Source organism: Xyrauchen texanus, chromosome 15 (genome assembly GCF_025860055.1).
Source record: "Xyrauchen texanus isolate HMW12.3.18 chromosome 15, RBS_HiC_50CHRs, whole genome shotgun sequence".
NCBI classification, from domain to species: domain Eukaryota; kingdom Metazoa; phylum Chordata; class Actinopteri; order Cypriniformes; family Catostomidae; genus Xyrauchen; species Xyrauchen texanus.
In genome coordinates this window covers 25644207-25666302 of record NC_068290.1, presented here as the reverse complement: position 1 = coordinate 25666302, position 22096 = coordinate 25644207, and the positions used below count along the sequence as shown (strand labels likewise).

Here is a 22096-nt window from a genome sequence, read left to right as displayed (position 1 = left end):
TGAGTACTAGTGCATACTCTGTTGATCAGCTCTCCCACCATGCCCGTCCACGAGCCATTGGGTTCAGGTGCCCCGTACAGTCCATCGTCCACCAGTTTAATGTGGAAGGTGAACTTGAGGATATCAGCTAGCTCTCTCAACATGTCTACACAAAACCCCTCATACTGCTCGTTCCCCTCAAACTCCTGATAATTCACTTTTCTCATCACATATGGGTTTTCCTAAACACACACACACACACACACACACACACACACACACACACACACACACACACACACACACACACACACACACCATGCAGATGTGGTTACACTTTGTGTGAGCAAAAGTTGTCATCATAGTGGATGATTCTTAGGGGCTGTTGCTTCTCACCAGTATGGTGGTGACGATGAGGCTCTTGTTGGCCAGATTTTCAGAGATGTTGATGTCCAGAATGGTGGAGTTCATCAGCAGAGTGTTATTCGAGTACCAGATCCCAATCTAACATAGAGACAGATAAGAAATGAAGTAATCAAAATAAACAAACCTGTTACATCTATTCAAAAGGAATGTGTGTGTGGGTCAGTTTTTGCCTTTAGAGTGGGGAAATGTCCTGACAATGATAGCAGAACCTGAAGTCACCTACATTGTGGGGACCAACCAACTGTCCCCAGAGAGTTTAATATCTGAAATCAGTTTAATAAACATACTAAATAATTTTGTACGTAAAATCTAAAATAAAAAAAAGTTTGTGTGAGGATTAGGTTTAGGGACAGAAAAAATTATCCATATAAGAAAAATTATCCATATAAGAACAATAAAAGTCCAAGTAAATTCTCCACCATGATAGAAAAACAACTTTTTGGAGTTTGTATAATTAGCTTAAAATAAAAACAACTGAAGTTTATGGTATGCACCTATTTAGTATGTGTGTGTCTGTGTGTGTGTGTGTGTGCGTGCGTGCGTGTGTTTGTGTGTGACCTCTTTGTGGCCTCCCCTGTGCTTCTCCAGGATGTGGAGAGTGTAATTGGTCCTCTGACCTTTGCTGTTAAACTCAACTCGACCTGTCAATCCATCATACTCCACCTGATCAAAAACATAAGAAAAGAGACAGAAAGGCAGAGAGCGATAGAAAGAGAAAAGAAAACAATTGTTTGTTCAAGTTAACGTGTTAACGCAGACAATTAATGTCTGCTATTTTTTTTAACACAGTTAACACATTAAATTTGACATTATAACTGTTTATTCTATTGTAGCTGATTTCTAAAAACTCATCAGAACAAAGCTGATTGTAACTGATTGGAGCACACACAGTCATTTGCACTCTATGTATGGAAGAATTTAATCATCACTGAAGTGCAACAAGTTAAATTTCACTCAAGAGTTAAAAACAGTCTTTCATAGAAATGTTATCTAATAATTACACATAGGCCTTCTCTAAAGCAGAGAACAATGAACAGGGTGACATGGAAGAGGTAGTTCATATTTGGGGGACAGGTCACCCAAAATGAAAATTCTGTTGTAACTTACTTACTGTTATGTTGTTCCAAACCCATATGACTTTTTTTCTTATGCGGAGCAAAGATGATGTTTTAATGAAGATAAACTTCTATCTTTTCAATATAGTGGACAGTTCTTTATTTTAAAGTTTAAAAAAAGGACCTAAAAGCAGGGCCGTAGCAAGGAATTCTGACTGTGTATTGCTCTGGACCCTTTACCTTTTCAAAAAATACAGTTTAGAATTTGTTGCACGTTCTTAAGTGCTATGAGAGAAGCTTGTGTTGGTGCATTGTTTAGTGCTAAAAATAATGAATCATATGGACTACTTTCATGATACTTTTGAGTCCATTTTAAAGGTTTAAAATGAGGCAATATCCACTGCCATTATTTTGAAATGACAGTGGGCTGTCTTCATAGAAATTTCTTCTTTCGTGTTCTGCATAAGAGAGAAAGCCTTCCCAGATAGCATGTAGTAATAGGCCCGAGCTCAGCAGCCTAGTGGTGCCTGTGGTTCAGAGTCGGCATCGGCAGGTATAATCCAGGCCGATTGTTGCCCGTAGCCAGCTGCCTCAGGTGTGTTTTAGTTATGATGCTAAAGCACTGGGCCGTTTCTGGCTCAACACAGCTGGGCCAGATCAGGCCACTTTGTCTGGGCCGCTTCTGGCAATGATTCGGCTTGGATTGATCTTTATTAGGCTGCATTATGTCTGCCATAAAATGAATATACTTCACCATCTATTATGTCGGATCATTTGTAAACTGCATGTTTAATGTACAACCTCTGCCAGTACTTTTTCACAATGGAGTCAATGTTTGTCACCCACTCACCCAGTTCTAGGTGCTGTGAGATGGTAGTGCCCAGGAATCTGAATGAAGATAAATATTTTTTTTTTTTTTTTTTTTTTTATAAATTTGCAAAGATTTCAATCAAACTTTTTTCATTTTGTCATTATGGGGTATTGTTTGTAGAATTTTGAGGAAAATAATGAATTTAATCCATTTTGGAATAAGGCTGTAATACAACAAAATATGGAAAAAGTGAAGCGCTGTGAATACTTTCCGGATGCACTGTATAAATATATATATATTTATGCTGCCACATAAGATGCTTCACAAAAAAAATTGTCTTCAGATGGTTATTTATATTTTCAGCTTTAGAAAGTCATTAGAAAATATAAATTTTAGACTCCCAAACATTTCTTTGGCAAAAATAATAAAATAGATGAACAGGGAAACAAGCCGTTGACACAGCCGGAATAGATAGAAGAACTGTGGCAAATTCTCCAAGAAGCTTGAAACATCCTATCTGCCAACAACCAAGAAAAACTGTGTCCTGTAGTACCTAGGAGAATTGGTGCCGTTTTGAATACAAAAGTCACACCATATTGATTTAGCTTTTTTTATGTTTACTCGACTTTGTATGACGTTAATTGATAAATGAAAACAATTTATGGCATTATTTTTAAGGAAATCCTCACTAACCAATATTTTGTCACACCACGGTCTGTCCAGCAGAGGGGAACCTAGAGCACAAGTCCTTCCACAACTTCCTCCTAATTTCCTGTTCATTATTAGGTCAATGATATCACCTGTGCCTGTCTTGTTAGTGTGTGTGTGTGTGTGTGTGTGTGTGTGTGTGTGTGTGTGTGTGTGTGTGTGTGTGTGTGTGTGTGTGTGTGTGTGTGTGTGTGTGTGTGTGTAAGTCCTGCTTTTGATTGTATCTTTGCTCAGTCTTGAAGTTCTTTTGTTTAGGCAGATCTTATGTAAATGCCTGTTCCCATTTGACCGACTTTTTATTAAATTGACAGACTTTCTCCCATATATTTTGACCTTGTTTGGGAAGTTTGTTCTATGCGTTTGGACATGTTTGCCAGCATTAAGCCATTGAGGATCTGTACTTTCTTCAGCCTGCTTTTTTGATGATTGATTTGTTGTGTTTATTCAAGAAGAACATCAAGTAAAGACAGCTTTGTTTTCCCCAAGTCCTCCCTTTTTTAATTCTCTGCAGTGTGGGTACACACAGCTCTATAGCATAGTGGTTAGTGCTCTGGGTTGCTAGCAGTACACTCTGGGTTTGAACCCCGGTCCTGACACAGATTTGTGCTTTACGTGCCTTAAGCTTTTGCACAGTACATTATATGCAGATACAGTATCTCACAAAAGTGAGTACACCCCTCACATTTTTGTAAATATTTGATTATATCTTTTCATGTGATAACACTGAAGAAATTACACTTTGCTACAATGTGAAGTAGTGAGTATACAGCTTGTATAACTTTGCTGTCCCCTCAAAATAACTCAACACACAGCCATTAATGTCTAAACCGCTGGCAACAAAAGTGAGTACACCCGTAAGTGAAAATGTCCCAGACAATAAAAGATCAGTAAGATTGAAAAGGATTAGTTTGTATTGGTAAGTATTAGAAAAGTGTCTTGTTTTCAAAATAATCTCAAATTTAACTAATTGAAAGCTGTTTTCAGTGGTTGCAGTATATTTTTATATATAAAAAAATAATGGTAATCAAATTAGTATCAGTATAAGCGTGATCCTCATCAGTTGCCCTACTCTGCTTACAAGAAGTGTAAGTAACTAGACAACAACATAAATAGTATCACATTTTATCACACTTATTCTGTTGCTTTGTAATCTGTATTTTGAGACACTGAATTACTGCTATTAATTCTCATAATGTGCTACAAACAGATAAAGACAATATGCTCATGACTGATGTAGTGCACTGATTTTTTATTTAATAATCTACATTAAAGTGTCATCAGTGAAGACCATGAAGAAATGGCTGTAACGTAGTTCAATGGAAAGGAGGAGGCGAGAACCGGCTTGGCAATGTAAATAATATTTTAATTATAAACTTAAACAAAAGACACAAACACACACATGATGGGCATGTCCGTAAACGATCTCTCTCTCTCGCACCACCGTCTGCCATCGGCCTTTATCCCTCTTGGAGGCTTAATTAGCCTGATAAGGGACCGGGTGTGTATAATCACAACCCAGCCCCGCCCTCCGCCCTGCCATATTCCTCCCTCGTTCTCTCAGGCTGGGGAGCCCCCGGTACACCGCCGCATAGTCCTTGATCACTTCTCCACCCTCTCAGGTGGACGACAGCAGCTTCTCCCCGGGCGGACCGGACTCAGACTCACGACCCCGGTGGTCAGAACGCACCTCCATGTTCTCGCCGACTCGTGGGGACACTCCTCCGCCCCTGGCAGCAGCACTACCTCTCCAGGCAGTCGGGGAGACACTTCCCTCCTCCCCTCGTGGACGCCGGTCTTCCTTCGACCCCTCCACGTTTCTGGGGGATGGCAGGGCTCTCCTCCGCCCCTAGCAGCGGCTCCATTGCTCCAGGCGGTCGGGAGTCCAGTCCCCACTCGCCTCACGGTTCACCGCGTCCGGACGGTCGGTCTACTGGATGGCAGCGGCGCTCCCCTGGGTGGACGGCAGTGCCGAGGACTCCGCAACGGGCATCCCTCCTACTTCCCGGGTTTCGGCACCAGTGTAACGTAGTTCAATGGAAAGGAGGAGGCGAGAACCGGCTTGGCAATGTAAATAATAGTTTAATTATAAATTTAAACCAAAGACACAAACACACACATGATGGACATGTCCGTAAATGATCTCTCTCTCTCTCTCGCAGCACCGTCTGGCATCGGCCTTTATCCCTCTTGGAGGCTTAATTAGCCTGATAAGGGACTGGGTGTGTATAATCACAACCCATCCCCGCCCTCCGCCCTGCCACAATGGCAGATTTAAATCTTCAGACACCTGATGAAATAAGATGGTGAACTTCATCCTCCTTAGTCTGCTCTGACTGAAAGCAGCATCCCGACAATGAACAAATTGGTAAGTTGTAAACGTGTATGTAAATGTAAGTTAAAGGCAGTAAATGTCAGCATGACTTTACCATGTAAATACCATGTTATACCATTTTTTTTTTTATCAGGAGGTGTAATACGGAATAACTGGGGGCATCTCAACAGTAGAAACTGTATCGTATCATGGGGAAGCTTTGGCAGCTTCTTGGCTAAAGGTGAACTGGCCCGAAAGATTTTTGCACTCTGTAAGTTAATGCACTGTACATATACAGTACATGTTTGTGTAGTATATGAGACAGCATTTATGACTAGCGTGTAAGGCTAGTTTACTTTTTTTTTTACACTTATTTGCTTATTTAGCAGGTGCTTTTATCCGAAGCAACTTATATACAATACAGCCTGAAGTCAGCAATAGTGATTCATCCAAAGGAAGCTATAACATGAGAAGTGCTGCAATACAAAGCTTCAAATTGCTCAGAGAAGTACAAGTAGGGAAGAAGGTGAGAGACAGTAGTGAAAGAATGTAGTGAGAATGGATATATGTTTACTTGAATATATGTTGAATGTGTATTTTTCTTTACTATTTTTTTTTTTTTTTTACTATTATTGTTCTTGATTGTGATGATCAGGGAGGGAAAAATAAGTGTTTACACAGTACATATGGTTACATTCAGAAATGAACATGGGCCAGTTGTGGCACTCTGTCCAGTATAGTTATGGTCCAATTCCATCTTAACTCCGGCAGTGCCGGCAGGTCACCAGCTGCCACCTCTGAGCATCGAGTACTCAGGCATCCGGCCCGAGTACAGCAGAAAGAAGCAGGCCAAGGGCTAAGTCTCCAGCAGGTGAGGATCTAACTGGAACTGGCCTGAGTGTATTTTGCTAATTGGGATATGGGTTTGGAATGACAAAAAAGTGCTAAATTTCTGACAGTAATTTCGTCCCTTTAAAATACACACCATTCGCAGATAGTTCATGAGACTGGTTCCGTGCTGCCAGATTTGAGGAGAGGTGCAGCTGAGAGGTTTGACGCCAATCTCCTGACTGCGGTTCAGTTCCTGCACTGCACTCACCACCACATGAACCGCATCAAACAGCAGTGCTGATGACAGCTAACACACACATACATATACAGTGTTAAATGTGAGCAGTGTGTTTAAGAAACCTTAATGGGCTTTTCTGCCCTTTCTGGTGTTTGAGGTTGTCTCACCGCTGGTCCAGGGTATGGGTTAATGTCACAGCCCTCTCTCCAGGATAGGTTAAGGCTCCTGATAAACTCCAGGTAAAATGGGTGGGAGGTGTTGAACATCGAGAAACCCACAATATTGGACTGATCATCCACTATATCATCCAACCACAGCAATGGGAAGTCCTACACACACACACACACACACACACACACACACACACACACACACACATAAAAGAATGGCATCAAACAGCAGCAAAGACACATATTGTTGCTCTGATTTAAGGGGTGGGGGGTTAACAATAGAATGTGCATATTATATAGTTCCAGATATATTGAAGAATGGTTTGTGTGTAAGCTATGAATGGTGTGTGGAGTTTTTAGTATGTGCATGAGAATAAGTTTCAGTATAATGTGTTAGGTTAAAGTTGCAACTAGAAGTTTCAATAGTGCATGTAAAGTGTAAAGGTTTCACCAGTGTGCAATGTGCATTAGGTTCGAGTAAATTTAGAGGCTAGACACTAGTCACTAGAGGTTTTAACTGTGCGCATTAGGTTTGAGTAATATGTTAGGCTAGAATAGTGACAAGTGTGCGTACAGTGTGTGTACTGTTTGTAGGTTATAGTAATGTGTGTAGAGTTTGAGCTGTGAGGGGGGCTGGGTTGAAAAGTGTGAGTGGGGTTTGCATAATAAGGATAAATTGTTAATACAGTAGTTGGGGCTCCAGGCATGAATATATCTGCAGGAAAATAGGCAAAGAGCTCATCCGCTCCCTTACCATAGTGGTGAGAATGTACTTGTAAAATGCTGATGTCATTCCCAACTCTGACGCCTAAAATAAAAGCAAGAAGAAAGAGAGCATGAAAATATGTGTTTGTGTGAATGAGAGAGGAGAGAGAGAGAGAGAGAGAGAGAGAGAGAGAGAGAGAGAGAGAGAGAGATGGATGCATGGTTAGGAAAAATGTTTTAATACTCATTGTAGAGTGAGTCCTTGAACAGAATTTTGGACATAATGCAGGCATATTGAACAAGTCAGAAAATCTGAATGAGGTATTGGAAATGAGAGATAGAGAGAGAGAGAGAGAGAAAGATTGAGGAGGGAGAGAGAAATGTGAAAGAAAAAAATCTGACAGGAATCTGGAATAGGTCTATAAGCTTTACTGAAAAATGTATTGCACTTTCAATCAATAAAGGGTAAAAAAAACAATAGGGCCAGAAAAACAAAATTCTATATTTTATAAATAGGCAACTATTTATTACTATTTGTACTACTTGTGTTATTTTATTTTTATTTTATATGAAAAAACAGTTGATTTTTGCAACCCAATATCAACATGATCACACAGGAAATCAGCATGTTAGTTAAAAATATTTTAACACTTAAAGTCAGACTAAATGCGCTGAATTTTCAGACAAGTGAACTCTAAGGGTTAAGAGTATATTAATGTATTTTCTTATCAAATGTTTTTGAAAATTGGACACATAGTTCCTTTCATGTCACATTTATTCAAAGAGGTAGCACATACCTTTTGGTCTTAGTAATGTTAGGGTTAGATGTAGGGTTAGGGTTAGGAGTATTTTAATGTAATTACTAATCAAATGTTTCCAAAAAATCAGCCATGCTGTGCATTTCTGTTTTGCTGTAGGGCAATTCAGAAATGTAGAAAGCATATACTGATTTTAGCTGACAAATCTTTTGACCTTGAAGTGCCAATTTTCTCTTGAGCTGAGTATGACGAAAGTTTGGACGTGTCTGAATACAGATTTAATCCCTGTTTTGTGTGATTCTTTTATTTCCCTTTTCTTCATCTTCTTCTTTTTTGTTAACTAATCATATAAATTATGTAGACAAAATTTAAATAAATAAATGAATAAAACATTAAAAAGGAATAGCAGAATGGGTAATTGGGTTGCAAGTAACAGGTTTACAAATTTAGCCTAAATTAAGCTATCACTGTAGTTGATACTTATAAACATATATACTATAAATGTAATACAAATATTTGTTTGCTAATTTGTTCTTACAATAGCTTGGGTAACAGGGTTTATATAGCATACTATTTGTTTATATAGTAACACATTACAATAAGGTTCCGTTAGTTAACATTAGTTAATGTATTAGGTTACATGAACTGACAATGAACAATATATGTATCACAACATTAATTAATGTTTGTTCATGTTAGTTAATACAAATAAAAATATTTATTGTTAAACATTTTTATCATGTTAGTTTATGATGTTAGTTCATTGTGCATTAATTAGTGTTAACATGTACAATGTAAAAATAAAAATGTAGCTAAGATTAGTAAATTATGTAAAAATGAATCATTAGTTCATGTTTACTAATGTTGTTAACTAATGCTAACAAATGGAACATTATTGTAAAATCAATCATTAACAGTGTTGCACAATATAAGGCACTGCTTTATTTTATAGCATTTGGTAATTAAAAAAGTAAAATAATGTACTTAAAAGTTATTTTCTACAATGAATTGAAATTATGACACTGTTGTATGATTTTAATTGTTTTATACATTGGAGAAGGTCACAACATCTGAGGTTTTTCATGCTACATACATTTTTGTGTAATAAATCTTATACTTCTTACAAGAGCCAAAAACTCTAATGTTAAAAAAGTAATGGAACACCAATATGAACCCTATTAGTGGAAATTAGGATTTACTATTTGTTTACACAATCTTCAAATTAAAACCAAAGAGCAATTTATGAATGTGAAACAAGCCAAACCAACAGCATTCAGAAAATACAATGTTGTGCATACCTTTTTCAGTATAAGGTAAGATATAGATGCATTAGCATCAATAATTATTGTAGCTATTTTGTCGTCACGAATCTCCTTCAGTAATGGAGTGGGGTCAAGGTTATCGTCCAGCATCCTGATGGACAGCGTCTCGCGAGAGATCAGAAAACTCCTTATCAGCTCTTCCAGCCTCAGCAGACCTGTGGGCAAAAACAGGAAGAGATGGAGTTGCAAGGTACATATAAAGAAAGACTTATAATACCTGAGATGGTTTGTGTTTGTGTTTTTTTTTTATTTTTGTAAAAAGAAAACGTGAAGACAGTGTGAGTCTGTGGCAACACAAATGCCCAGTGAAAATGTAAGTAACTAGCTATGCTCTCAAGGAAGCCTTGCATGCACAGATTGAGGCAGTAAAGCCAGAGCCAAACTTTAATTAGCTTGAGGGAGAAGAGAAATCAATGCTCTCTACACTCTCATTCTCTCTTTCTCTCCAGGGGCGGAGCCAGTAGTTTTTCAAAAGCGATCAGTCTGTGGTGGCACAGAAATGTCCAGGCTTCGGTCCATGGTGACCACGGCCACCCCTGGCCACCCCTAGCTCCGCCACTGTTTTTTTCACTACCTCCTCTTCTGCATTTTCTTTCACTGATTTAACTTTTTCATTCTGATTTTCCTTTCACTTTATTCCCATTAGCTCCACAAATTTGTCTCTTTCTCAGCATCTTACTTCCTTATTCCCTTAATTAAATGACTGCATTACAAAGTGAGTTCACTTCACTAATGCTCTGACATGCTGAAATAAACATTATCAGACTCAGACCAGACATGTGGTTAATGACTCATGTGTGACAGTGACTATTGCTCTGTTCCAAAACAGAGTGAGCTGCCTATGGGTGCAGCATTTAAAGGCATCATAGGCACTAAGTAAAGGCTATTCTAAAAGGTACAATAGGCATCTTAATAATGTTACCTTATAAGATACCTTGTTTTAGCCAAATTCTAAGGCTAAGCATTACGTGTATCCTTTGAGGAGAAGGCAATACCAGAATGCATGGTGGATGAGGAAAGAGAAATGTTGATCATAAATATATACACTAACTGGGAACTTTATTGTCAGGATCAGAGGAAATTATGAGGATCAGGACCCAAGTGCAGAGTTCACAAAAAACAGGAATTTATTTATACAGAAAACAAAAGGCAAAAATAAACAAACTCCCACAAGGGGGAAAACACATAAAGAACCCTGAAGGGGAAAAAGGCAATCCTGGCTGGGGCAGGGGAAACTGGTTGCAGGACTGACCGGACCGTTTAAGGATAGGGAATAAACATAAACACGAACCAGTTAACAGGGACTGACCAACAGACATGACCGACTGGATAAACAGGACCGACCGAATACACAAGATGAACTGGCACTGGACAGCACACATGTGGAGACTAAAATAGGGAGAGAAATCAACAGTTTAATGAGACAGGGCAGGTTAGACTAATATAATAAAGACTGGGCAGACATGAGGCAGGGTATGACCGCAGAGATAATGCGATACAGAAACAAAACAAAGGCACGTGCTCTCACAAAACAACGAAACACTTGAATGGTATAAGTGCACATCGCCAAGACAGTAAGGCAAGATACGCTCATGCCAACCGGTAAACAAGACAAGTGAATGCGTAGCAATGCCAAACAAAGTGATGCCATGCATTATCACACTAAACGAAACCTGAGGCAAATGCCACACAAAGGATGCAACAGGCGACAAAAACAAGACAGGACACCTGTGCGAGATTTCAGCCACACACAAACCCGAAATCTCAAACAGATCTGACCGAACCTCAGCACAACATGAAGACTTGGGCGTGCAGCGCAAAGTGTGCGCAACACGCATCCGCGGTCATGAGAGACATACACAGAACATGGATACCGACACAGACTGAAACTGAACCAGATAGGGAAATCAGGATCCAGACACCATGCTCCAGACATGACACACAAGACAGCTTGTGACCCGGGCGTCGCAGCGCAATGTGCACCCATGTTCACGAGAGTCAGACAAACTATTAATGTGAGTGCATTTTGTCTAGATGACATAAGCGCTATGCACTCACGTCAATAACAGACAAAACATGAAGCATGAGTGTCCGGATCCCGACACAAACTGAAACCGAACCAGACAGGAAGTCAGGATCCAGACACCATGCTCCGGACATGAAACAAGACAGACCAAACAGCAGGGAATTTATCCGAAGCCGTGCTCTCACACAAAGACAGACAATGAAATACAAGACAGACATGGAAAGATGATGCTACGGTCCTGTCCGGCAAAAACCCAAACTGGCAGAGTAACTCAGACTGGGTCTATGAACCAAAATACGGATAACATCATGGAGATGCTCACAGCTTTGCAAAGGCAAATGGATCGTTTCAGAGACCAAAATGGACCAGGAGAATAGCCGTGTAAATTAGAATGCGGCTACTCTCCTTAAGACCAAACAATCCCAATCTTATCTGTTTCGGCCGCCCTCAACCAGCACTGGCCTTGGCCAAGGCCGCTGTTGGAACAACAACTCCCCCGGAAGAGCACTGCAGTGAGCCACTCTCGCGTTCCTTCCCCGACTCCCCAGACACCTGGTGATTGTTGACTATGTCTGGGACCTGATCAAGGTTGTCTCCATGGCAACTTGCTGTGTATTGCTATGACAACCCTGCGGACTGAGGCACCTAGATTAGATGCTGGCATAGCGACTCTCCAGGCCTACACACACATGAACTCTTACACATATATACAGATATGCAATCATCCGCCCGATACCCTATCCCTCGCCTAGCCGCTTTGTACCCCCAGTCTGACAGGCGGGTCTGTGACCAGCGCCGAACATGGCTGCAGGTCCGGATGGCTGCTTGCCTGTGCTGGGCCACCTCCACCCCCAATCCCTCCCCTGTTGCAAGTCTTGTTCATGTTGTAGAGTGTACTGATTATGTGCTAATGTTGCTGAGGTGTTTTTTTTCCTGTTCCCACACTGTACTTCTTAAGGAGCATAGTCTGGGGGCTGCCTTTTTTCTCCTCTCCTCTCCTCATGTTATGCTGTATTTCTTTCTAATTCCCTGTCTTCCTGTCCTGTCTACCCCCTTGTCATATGTATGTTTGTATGGACAGGTCGATGGCCAATTTCACTGGTTTACTATGTGACAATAAAGGACTACTACTACTACTACTACTACTAACAGGTCTGTGACATTCACAGACCAAACAGCAGGGAATTTAACCAAAGCCGTGCGCTCACACAAAGACAGACAATGAAACACAAGACAGACATGGGACGATGATGCTACGGTCCTGTCCGGCAAAAGCCCAAACTGGCAGAGTAACAGGTCTGTGACATTACCCTCCTTGCTCCAGTCGAGGGTGAGAGAGCCATGGAAGGCTTGTGCGGGGGAGCCGTGGAAGGCTCAGGGGGTGCTGGCCAATTGACCATGGCAGGTGTGGGGGCTGGCCGTGGCAGGGGAATGACCTCTGTGGTCGTGGGCACTGGCTGTGACAGGGGAACAGCCTCCATGGCTGTGGGCACTGGCAGCAGCAGGGGAATGGCCTCCGTGTCCACAGGCACTTGTAGCAGTAGGGGAACGACCTCAGTGGCCACTGGCAGTGGCAGGGGGGTGGCCTCCATGGCCGTGTGTTCTGGCAGCAGCAGGGGAGCGGCCTCCATGGCCGGGGATGCTGGTAGCAGCAGGTGAACAGCCTATGTGGCCATGGGCACTGGCAGCAGCAGAGGAACGGCCTCCATGGCCGTGGGCGCTGACAGTGAAAGAGGAGTAGGCACCCTCCTCCTCCTTTTCCGAGCAGAGGGACATACTGCTGCTGTGACAGCCTCTGCCTCCTGACGGTCAGCTGCAGTGGGCTCAGCCGAGGAATCCACTTCATTGTGAGGGGTGCCCTTGTCCTCGGGTTGGCATGAAGAATGGAAGTGCTCTGAGGCACAGGCATAAAATAAAATAAACTCCTCCCATTTCATTGCCTGCCTGCCTGACTGCATCGAGAAAAACCTGCATCCTTAACCTACCGGACCAGGTAAGGATAGGGAATAAATGTAAAGATGAACCAACCAACAGGGACCAACCAACAGACTGGATAAACACAGTACCGACTGAATATACAAGATGAACTGGCACTGGACAGCACACATGTGGAAACTAAAATAGGGAGAGAAATCAACACACCTGTGCGAGAGTTCAGAACATGCAGCATGAGCGTCCAGGTCCCGACACAGATTGAAACTGAACCAGACAGGGAAGTCATAACCCAGACACCATGCTCCGAACATGACGCACAAGAGAGCTTGCGACCCGGGTTCGCGACAGACAGACAAACTATTGACGTGAGTATATGCTGCCAAGATGACATAAGCATGATGCACTCATATCAATAACAGACAGAACATAGAGCATGAGTGTCTAGATCCGAACCAGACAGGAAGTCAGCATCCAGACACCATGCTCCGGACATGAAACAAGACAGACCAAACAGCAGGGAATTTAACCAAAACCATGCGCTCACACAAAGACAGACAATGAAACACAAGACAGACATAGGACGATGATGCCATGGACCTGTCAGACAAAAACTGTACACCTACTTATTCATGCAATTAACTAATCAGCCAATTTTGGGGCTGCAGTGCAATGCATAAAATCATACATACGTATATGGGTCAGGAACTTCAGTTAATATTCATATCAACCATCAGAAGGGGGCAAAAATGTTATCTGAATGATTTTGATAAGATGAGATGGTTTGAGTATTTCTGTTACTGCTGATCTGCTGGGATTTTCACACACAACAGTCTGTAGTGAGTGGCTGTTCTGCGGACAGAAATGCCTTGTTGATGAGAGAGGTCAACAGAGAATGGCCAGACTGGTTTGAGCTGACATAAAGTCTACGGTAACTCAGATAATCACTCTGTACAATTGTAGTGAGCAGAATAGCATCTCAGAATGCACAACATGTCGAAACTTGATGCGGATGGGTAGAAGACCACGTTAAGCACATTATAAAGAACATAGTGTTCACAATAAAGTGTCAGTAAGTGATAGTGAAGTAATTAATTGATTATTTTATTCAATATTTATGTGTGTGAGTATTGTGCCTTTATGCCTAGCAGCATGCTAATTTCATATGTCATCCTAAACATTCTCCGTTGGTGAGAGCTATTGCTGTATGTGGCACACAGAGTCACTGCCTATGAAACCATTCCAAATCAGTCACTTATAAATTTCCATGATGGCTAGAATGTTGCCTTAGAAGGCATAATAGTGAGGCAGCTCACAAGGTTTTTGAGCAGAGCTAATGTTTTCAGCAGACAAAAATCTTGTCCAATTCTGTTTCACTGAACAAAACTCAGGCTTCTAATGTGTCTAGCAGTTGTGTAGTCCTTGCTTCAAAGCTTGTTTAGTTTGACAGACAAGGACTGATAAACAAGAGGTCACCAGTGAAAAGGAAAACCAGCTGAAGCAATCAGGAAGTATGTAGCATCATTGTATCATAAATGAATGGCAATGAGAAACCCTGACACATGAATACACACACACTAGAGGCCAACCAATATATAACATTAAAAACAACTACTGACTTCACGTGCAGATTTGTTGTAACATGAATACGCTCAGCACAGAGCCTGACACTTAAAATTAATGCTGATTAACATATGTAACATTTACTGATTAACGTTTATACATTTGGTAGCTAAGTTGCATTTTTAAATGTATACTTAAGTGATTAATTTATTTATATATTGGCATATCTATAAAATCACATGTATGGGTTGAATTATTATGATTTGTGGGGATATACAGCTATATGACATAACATTTAAATATAGAATTTTAAATGTTTTATTATGCTGTAGTTACAATGCACTTTCTTCCCACAAGTTCAAGTGAATGCAAATATATATACATTTATCTATATCTGTCACCATTATTCCATATTTATGTCATCTGTCAACATTATTCCATATTTTTATTTCTGGATTTGTTGCATATTTAGTTATTTTGATTAGATAATCAAGTGCTCTAAATTCAGTCGAGTGCTTGCCAAGAAAAATGTGAGAATATGAAACACACATACATCACATGTGAAAACAGTCATGTATGCAGAATTGCTTTCTACCTGTTTAACGAGAACATTTGGCACAGCAGCAAGCCCTGCTCTATCCATCTCTTGCCACCATTTTAAATGAGCTTGATGAGTGGCAAGTTGCACCTACTCTGCTGCTATGGCAACCATAGTGCAGCCAACTGGGTCAGAGCTGAGCGGTATGTAGCAATGCCCTCTGAAACACACATAAATGTCCAAGCGCACTCACAAGCATTCTGCACACGTGGCGTTGTCTCACACATTAACACGCGCAGTATGGGGAGATTTATTCTCAGATTAGGTGAGCATTATGTTGTACAGTTACATGCAGTGTAATTGCCTAGCAGTATGTGTTATTGGCACTGCTACCTATTATACTAGTGTAGAGTAAAGTCATTATTAGTGCTTGCAGAAAGGATGCACTGCAGTGTCATTATCAAAGCTTGTACTCGAGAACTTTTTGTAATCACATTTTGCTCATCAGCCTTGAATGCATATTCCAACAGTCTGACACTGATGTAGCATTGATCTCACAGTGCTGTTAGGTGATTTTTTTATGGAACCGCTCAGACATTTCCCTACTACTTGGCAGATATCATTGAATTAAGTGTCCTGATATATCAGACCTGTCTCTATGACAGCGCTAGGCTCTGTAAAGAGCACAAAAATGTGACAGGATGAAGTCAGATTGCTTGTTTAGTCAATCAGAATGATCTGAGGTGCTTTCTGCCTGTCAATCATTTTGCACGTTTACAGGGTAGCCCAGATATTGGAACCAGGAAGCTGAAAGTATTGTAGCTGAGGCAGTTAATTTAAGTTAAATTCCAATCTCATCTTCACAAGCAGTTGTAAATTCATAGCTTGGTTTGAACACTCTTTTGCTGCTGATGATTTTGACAACACTGAGATGAGGTTCTGCTACTCAATCTCTGATTATAATGGTCTTAACAGTACAACAGTATCTTTTTATGGCGGAGTCTCGGAAAGGGGGGGCGTGTCTAACTCAGTTGCTAAATCTGGATTACAACACCTTCAAATGTTTGCTGTTTTCCCAGAGAAAAAGCTTGAATGGGGAGTTGGTGTTGAGGAAACGTTGATTTAAAAATTCAGATTTTCATTTTATTGAATTTTTTTTTGGCCATACCTGTGAAAATATTTTAAATGTTCTGTTTTTTGTATTAAGTTAAAAAGAAACAACCTTTCTCTGAAGACTCTACTATCTAGTAATTCTAAGTAGTCTATGCAAAAAAGAATGTGCACACCATATGTGAAATAAATGTAGATATTCAAGCTCAAAGGATAACCAGGTCAATTTTTGGTTGGGGCAGAGATTTCTGACTCACATTCGGCCTTAGCGCAGACCAGACTAGCTGATGGGTAGCTGAAAGAGCATAGGATGGCTCCAATGGCCAGGCTCAGATCTTCGTTGCTAGGATACATAGTCACAGACGCAAAGCGCAGGTAAGGAAGCCGTGGAGTCTCCTCTGGACCAATTTTAACATGTGGGATCTGAGAAAGAGCGCATTTTAGAGATGAAATAGCAAAAGGATAATAAAAGAAGTGAGAGAGACATGCATTGACAAAAAAAAAAAAACATTAATAGAATATGCAAATGAGGCTCACCTCCTTTTCCCCACATATGTGACTGACTATGGAACCAGAAGCGGGACTGGAGGTGGGGCCGATCACAGAGACCACACCCTTTGGCAGAATCTGGCACACTATGACAAAAAATAATAGAGCATTTCAGTCCTCTTTATCAAAATCATTCTGTCTTTCTGAGTCACAGTACACAGTACTGAATCTCCTTTAAGTCTCTTGACCCTTTTCTGTTCAGTGTGCAGCGATGTGGTTGTGTGTATTTGTGTGTATAAGCATTTGAAAGTGTGACTCACTTGTATCTGCAGTCTCATACTGCGAGTCTTTCTGGAGTTCAAAGATGTCAACATCCACGCGAGCACGAGATGGGCTCTCCATTACACTGTTAATGTTCTCACGTGCTAATGCTAAAGCTAAACGCTCCCCACGCCCACAGACAGAGCTGTCATCCAGAATTGCCGCTAATGGAGGAGAGAAGAAAAGAAAGAGAGAGAGACAGATAGACACAAAAATTTGAGAGATTTCATCACAAGCATAGGTAAAAGTAATCTAAATAAGCTGACCTTTTAAAACATTTATAAATAAGGTCACATCTACCATGTCCAAAAATAAATCAGTTTGTCCACAATGATTTTGAATGCTTGTACATAGAATTTCGGATATGACCATGGTTGAACTTTTGAGCTTATTATTTATAAAAATATGTTGTGCTTTATCTATTATTCTCTTAAAAACAGAGCTCAAGTTGATATGACAATGTATTAATAGAGTTATAACAATATAATAATAAACCTGACTAGGTTGAGCATTTAAAGACTTTCCACCATGAATTGCAATTAAGGCTGTCATTTTAATGTGTTAATTCAGTGTGATTAATTCTATTAAAAATAACACGTTAAAAAAATATTTTATAACGGTATGTTAATAAGGAATTTTCCTACCAATTGTACAATTAATCTTGAAGTGCCACATCCATGTTTTTGTGAGCCTCAGTCAGTAGGGGGCAGTCAGCACAACTCCAGCTGTACAGGCATCGAGCTGGATGGAGAAGAGTGTAGGGGTCTCGAGACGTATTTTTTAAGTTTCAAACTACATTTAACTTGATACAGCGTCCTAAAATCGCTGCAATATGCTCCAAAAGCGCCAGTTTGAGCATCTACCTCATTGAGATTAACAAACTCAATTGTAAAATGGATCTCTGTAGACTGTAGGCCAATGATAGGATTATTTTCAATGATATGGAAATATACCATACAGTATTTACACGTCTGCCACTGCAATGTCATATCTGATATTACTATAGCATTATTTAATTATTATAAATGATTATTATGCTTTTTGCTTTTATTATTTAAAAAAAAAAATTATTACATAAAAAATTATATTGATCATTATATTTTGAATGATCTTTATTTAGGTGCCTTTTTCAGCAAATATTGATATATGTGATTCATTGCAATTTATTTGATTAATTATTCAGCATATCATGTATTTAATTTGATTAAAAAAAAAATTATTGATTGACAGCCCTAATTACAATGTGAGATTTATGTCCAAATGTCTTACCCATCCGAACGGATGACAGAGCTGGTAACTGGCTCAGGGAAGAAGGCGGCATTGTAAACATAGTAACTAACAGGAATTGGAAGTAAATTGACAGCAGGAGCGCTGGCAGTTCCGGCATCTTCTACCGCTCCTCATGGAGATGCCTTCTGCTGCCTATAGCAACCCCTAGATGAACAGAACACAGAATTCAATAGTTTATAATACTACAGTTAGTTTCCTGTTCTCTAATCTGATTGGACAATAAGTGTTAAAGGAGTGCTTATATTTAGTATAACAGCACTGGTTCTGGGACTGTGTTTTTATCACTCCGCTTGTCTGTTTTTGCGGTATTCCAGACCAGTTGTTAGTCTGTGCATTGCTTGGTTTGGAACTATTTTCTTTAACAGCAAAAACAGTAAAAAATATAGTTTCAAGCAGCAATTACAGGGCCAAGCACCAATTGAACAACCAAAAGATCTTACGGAGCAAGTAAATATCACACTGCTCAGATTTTAACTCACAATCCACAATTCAGTGTGCTATCCCCTGCACCACACAGCCACAACATTATCTGTCAACAAAGGGACATACCAAGCTTAGAGGAATCACATCAGATTCCAGCTGTTATCATGATCAACTTTATTTTCAAGTAACTTTTAAGCAAAGATGCAAATCAACATTTGACTGGGGAAAAGCCCAGCTTTCATTCAGTAAGCAAAATACCAAAATATCCAGAACTACACAGATTTCTAATGCATGACTTGCTGAGGTGAGAATTTAACCCATTACTCTGGGAACTATAATCATGAACCTTACACACTGTGCCAATCAGCTAACATAATTCAGCCATGGCAAAGAGACATGCCAATTTTAGTGTCAGCACACAAGGTGGGTTAATTTTTTAACAAAAGGTGTCACTGTCTCCAAACATTTAAGGAATCCTTTGCGAAATAATGTTGAAGATTTATAAAAAAATATATATATATTTTACATTCAACAATGCATTCAAAAGATATAAATCAGAAGATAAATAAAAATACGAAAAAAGAATACCCGAAAGCAGGAATGATCATGGATGAGCCCTGAAACATTCAGTAATCAAACTGCAAAATGCTCTAGTACAAGGGCTATTCAAATTACTTGCTCAGGTGGGACTTCAGGTCCTTTTGAACTATAGTTTATGGCATAAACACACTGAGCCACTCACCTGACATGTTCAACAAGAAAGAGACAAAGAGAGACAAGGTTATCGTCAGCAAACAAGTGTGGATTACCTTTTGAACTATAGGTGGCTTTGTCTCAAAACTGCTCAGGTATCCTCCAGACATAATGTAGATGATGCATTTACATTTTCTTTTAAATCTGATAATGCTTTTAAAAGATATATAACTTTTTTAATAAAATTAAATATGGTGGAGGGACAGTATGGCTGATATGGGAAAAAGTACTAGCGTTGAAAAGACACCAACCTGCATTTATCCTTCGATCATTGTCCTGATGAACCAAACCAAGATTAGTTTTGCTAGGACAAAGCATTGCCGAGATACAGCCTTAAATCAATTTTCACATCGACCTTGTTAAATTTGTGATGCCATAACTTTTAAACAAAAGTAGAAATAAAAAAATTCTGAATACTCATTTCTGTGCGGCTCGATCTGGAGATTATTTTGAGCCATTGTTTGGGAAAATCAAGGGTGTGAAATGTTTAAACTGTAAACGTCATAATCAAATATGGTGGCCACTCTAATGGGCAGAGTTTTAATGTAAGGGGTCCTTTTGCATCCCAGGTTACTGTTTGCACTAGGTGTTCTTTTAGCAACTGCAACACAGCACATCTATTTGCACTCAAATAGTCTGGTTGAAACATAAAATTGAAGACAAACTGCACCTTTAAGTGTTGCTGGAAGGAAGTACTTTTCTTCATTCGGATGACCCAGGTTCGATTACGCTTTTTGTCCTATTTTATTCCCATCCTGTATTTCCTGTCTCCACTATTAATATTTCCTTTAAAACTACTTATAATAATAATCAAAAATGTATTGAAAGATTTATTTCCTCGCAGTGATTTGGTCATGGTGAAGGTCGGAGAGTTTAGTTATGTTGTAGTAACCATGTTTTTTGGTGGAAGCCACAGTCTAAATGCAGTTAACCATTGTGTTACTAAAGCAATATGGTCTTGACATAGTAACAATGTTAAATTTTGTGATTACTATGATTTTACTACAAAAAACCATGTAAGAGAATGTTAGGGTTAGGCTTAGGGGTTGATGTAGGGTGTCTGTGGTACTCTAAATAAACACAACAAACACGCTGCAGTGATGCCGCTATACTGTATTTTAGTGTGTGATTAGAGGTGTAAATAGTATTTGGCACTATTTGGACTCAGCCTTAAACGAAAAGGTTTAACAGATACAGATACCCCCTCATGCACTGGTTGGTCTTATAATGACTAAACAGTGGTGTTTTTAACATCATTATGAATTAGATGTTTGGTGACAGTTTGCTGATGCAGATCTTGGCCGTGTCACATACATTTCTAACAGCAGCACAGGGAAATCAAATATAAACATCTGATATCTCTAATGCATACTCACTCTCTCTGATACACACAACACAATACAATCTGTGTGAACTCTGATCTTTAAAGAGCTATTTAATTTCCCCCTCTTCCTTTCTCTCACTTTGAATGTGTCAGCACAGCATGGATAAGTAAGAAAGAGAGGAAATTAGAAGAAATTGTGCTTTTGTGTCCATGTGTACGTGTAGCTTTAAGGATGCCATTATTGTCCTGCCATAATTATACAAACCATTATGCAGCCATTCTCAAACAGATCAATGTCGCAAATATAAATCCTAATGAATAAAATTCACTCCTGCTGTTTTGCATATGTAAATGTGTGAATAAAGGGATACTTGGCAGTGTGCAAGCAAACTGTAAAATCTCAATTATTTAGAGGAGAGGGGGAGCGAAAAGAGTGAGAAAGAAAGCGCAAGAGAAAGAGACCAATTGAAATGAGAGCGACAGAAATAAAAAGCAGGATAACAAGACGAGAACAGAGAATGAGAAAAAGAAAGAGGAGTAATGAGAAAGAGTGAGATGCAGACAGAGAATATGCTTGAAGAGGGGCCCCTCAGGGAAAGGGAGGAGTAGATAGCAGGCACTTCATTTGTTTCTTTTTCGTCTTTGTAACTAAGAAGTGAATCTGGCAGTTATAATAATAGCATAGTGATTCATTCTCCTTAATTGATTTGAATTGTGAAATGAGAATGTTGGATGCAAGCATAGCCAGCATCAGTTGATACACACACATTAAGATGACACCAGGCTTATCTGAAACACCAAGATAGCATTTTCCCTTCTTTTCTTTTCCTTTTCCACTTTCGTGCCTGGAACCAGTATGGAATGATTCCAGAATGGAGGCAGGAAAAGGCATCCATCATGTGTCCCTCCTGGCACACAGGCTAAAACCACAAGAGCTTAACAGGATAGTTCACCCAAAAATGAAAATGCTGTGATAATTGAGGGGCAGTGCTGGGTGTAATCTTATTACATAT

At 39.8% G+C, this 22096-nt stretch overlaps 1 protein-coding gene across 3 annotated transcripts in view; it reads right to left on the bottom strand.

Moving 5' to 3' along the window:
* The window catches only part of LOC127656456 (glutamate receptor ionotropic, kainate 5-like), an 83586-nt gene that overhangs the window by 8857 nt on the left and 52633 nt on the right, over nucleotides 1-22096 (bottom strand). For 2 of the 3 annotated variants that reach the window (XM_052144793.1, XM_052144794.1), the window contains exons 4-14: nucleotides 18563-18727; nucleotides 17293-17457; nucleotides 17021-17118; nucleotides 16741-16906; nucleotides 9291-9469; nucleotides 7284-7337; nucleotides 6527-6688; nucleotides 6276-6428; nucleotides 964-1068; nucleotides 376-483; nucleotides 18-221 (exon numbers count right to left, since the gene is read on the bottom strand). In XM_052144793.1, the coding sequence (XP_052000753.1) occupies nucleotides 18-221; nucleotides 376-483; nucleotides 964-1068; nucleotides 6276-6428; nucleotides 6527-6688; nucleotides 7284-7337; nucleotides 9291-9469; nucleotides 16741-16906; nucleotides 17021-17118; nucleotides 17293-17457; nucleotides 18563-18680 (1512 nt within the window). In that variant the 5' untranslated portion in view covers nucleotides 18681-18727. Of the gene's footprint in view, nucleotides 1-17; nucleotides 222-375; nucleotides 484-963; nucleotides 1069-6275; nucleotides 6429-6526; nucleotides 6689-7283; nucleotides 7338-9290; nucleotides 9470-16740; nucleotides 16907-17020; nucleotides 17119-17292; nucleotides 17458-17937; nucleotides 18035-18562; nucleotides 18728-22096 lie in introns of those variants that run through there. The other variant, XM_052144795.1, reaches the window with a different exon arrangement.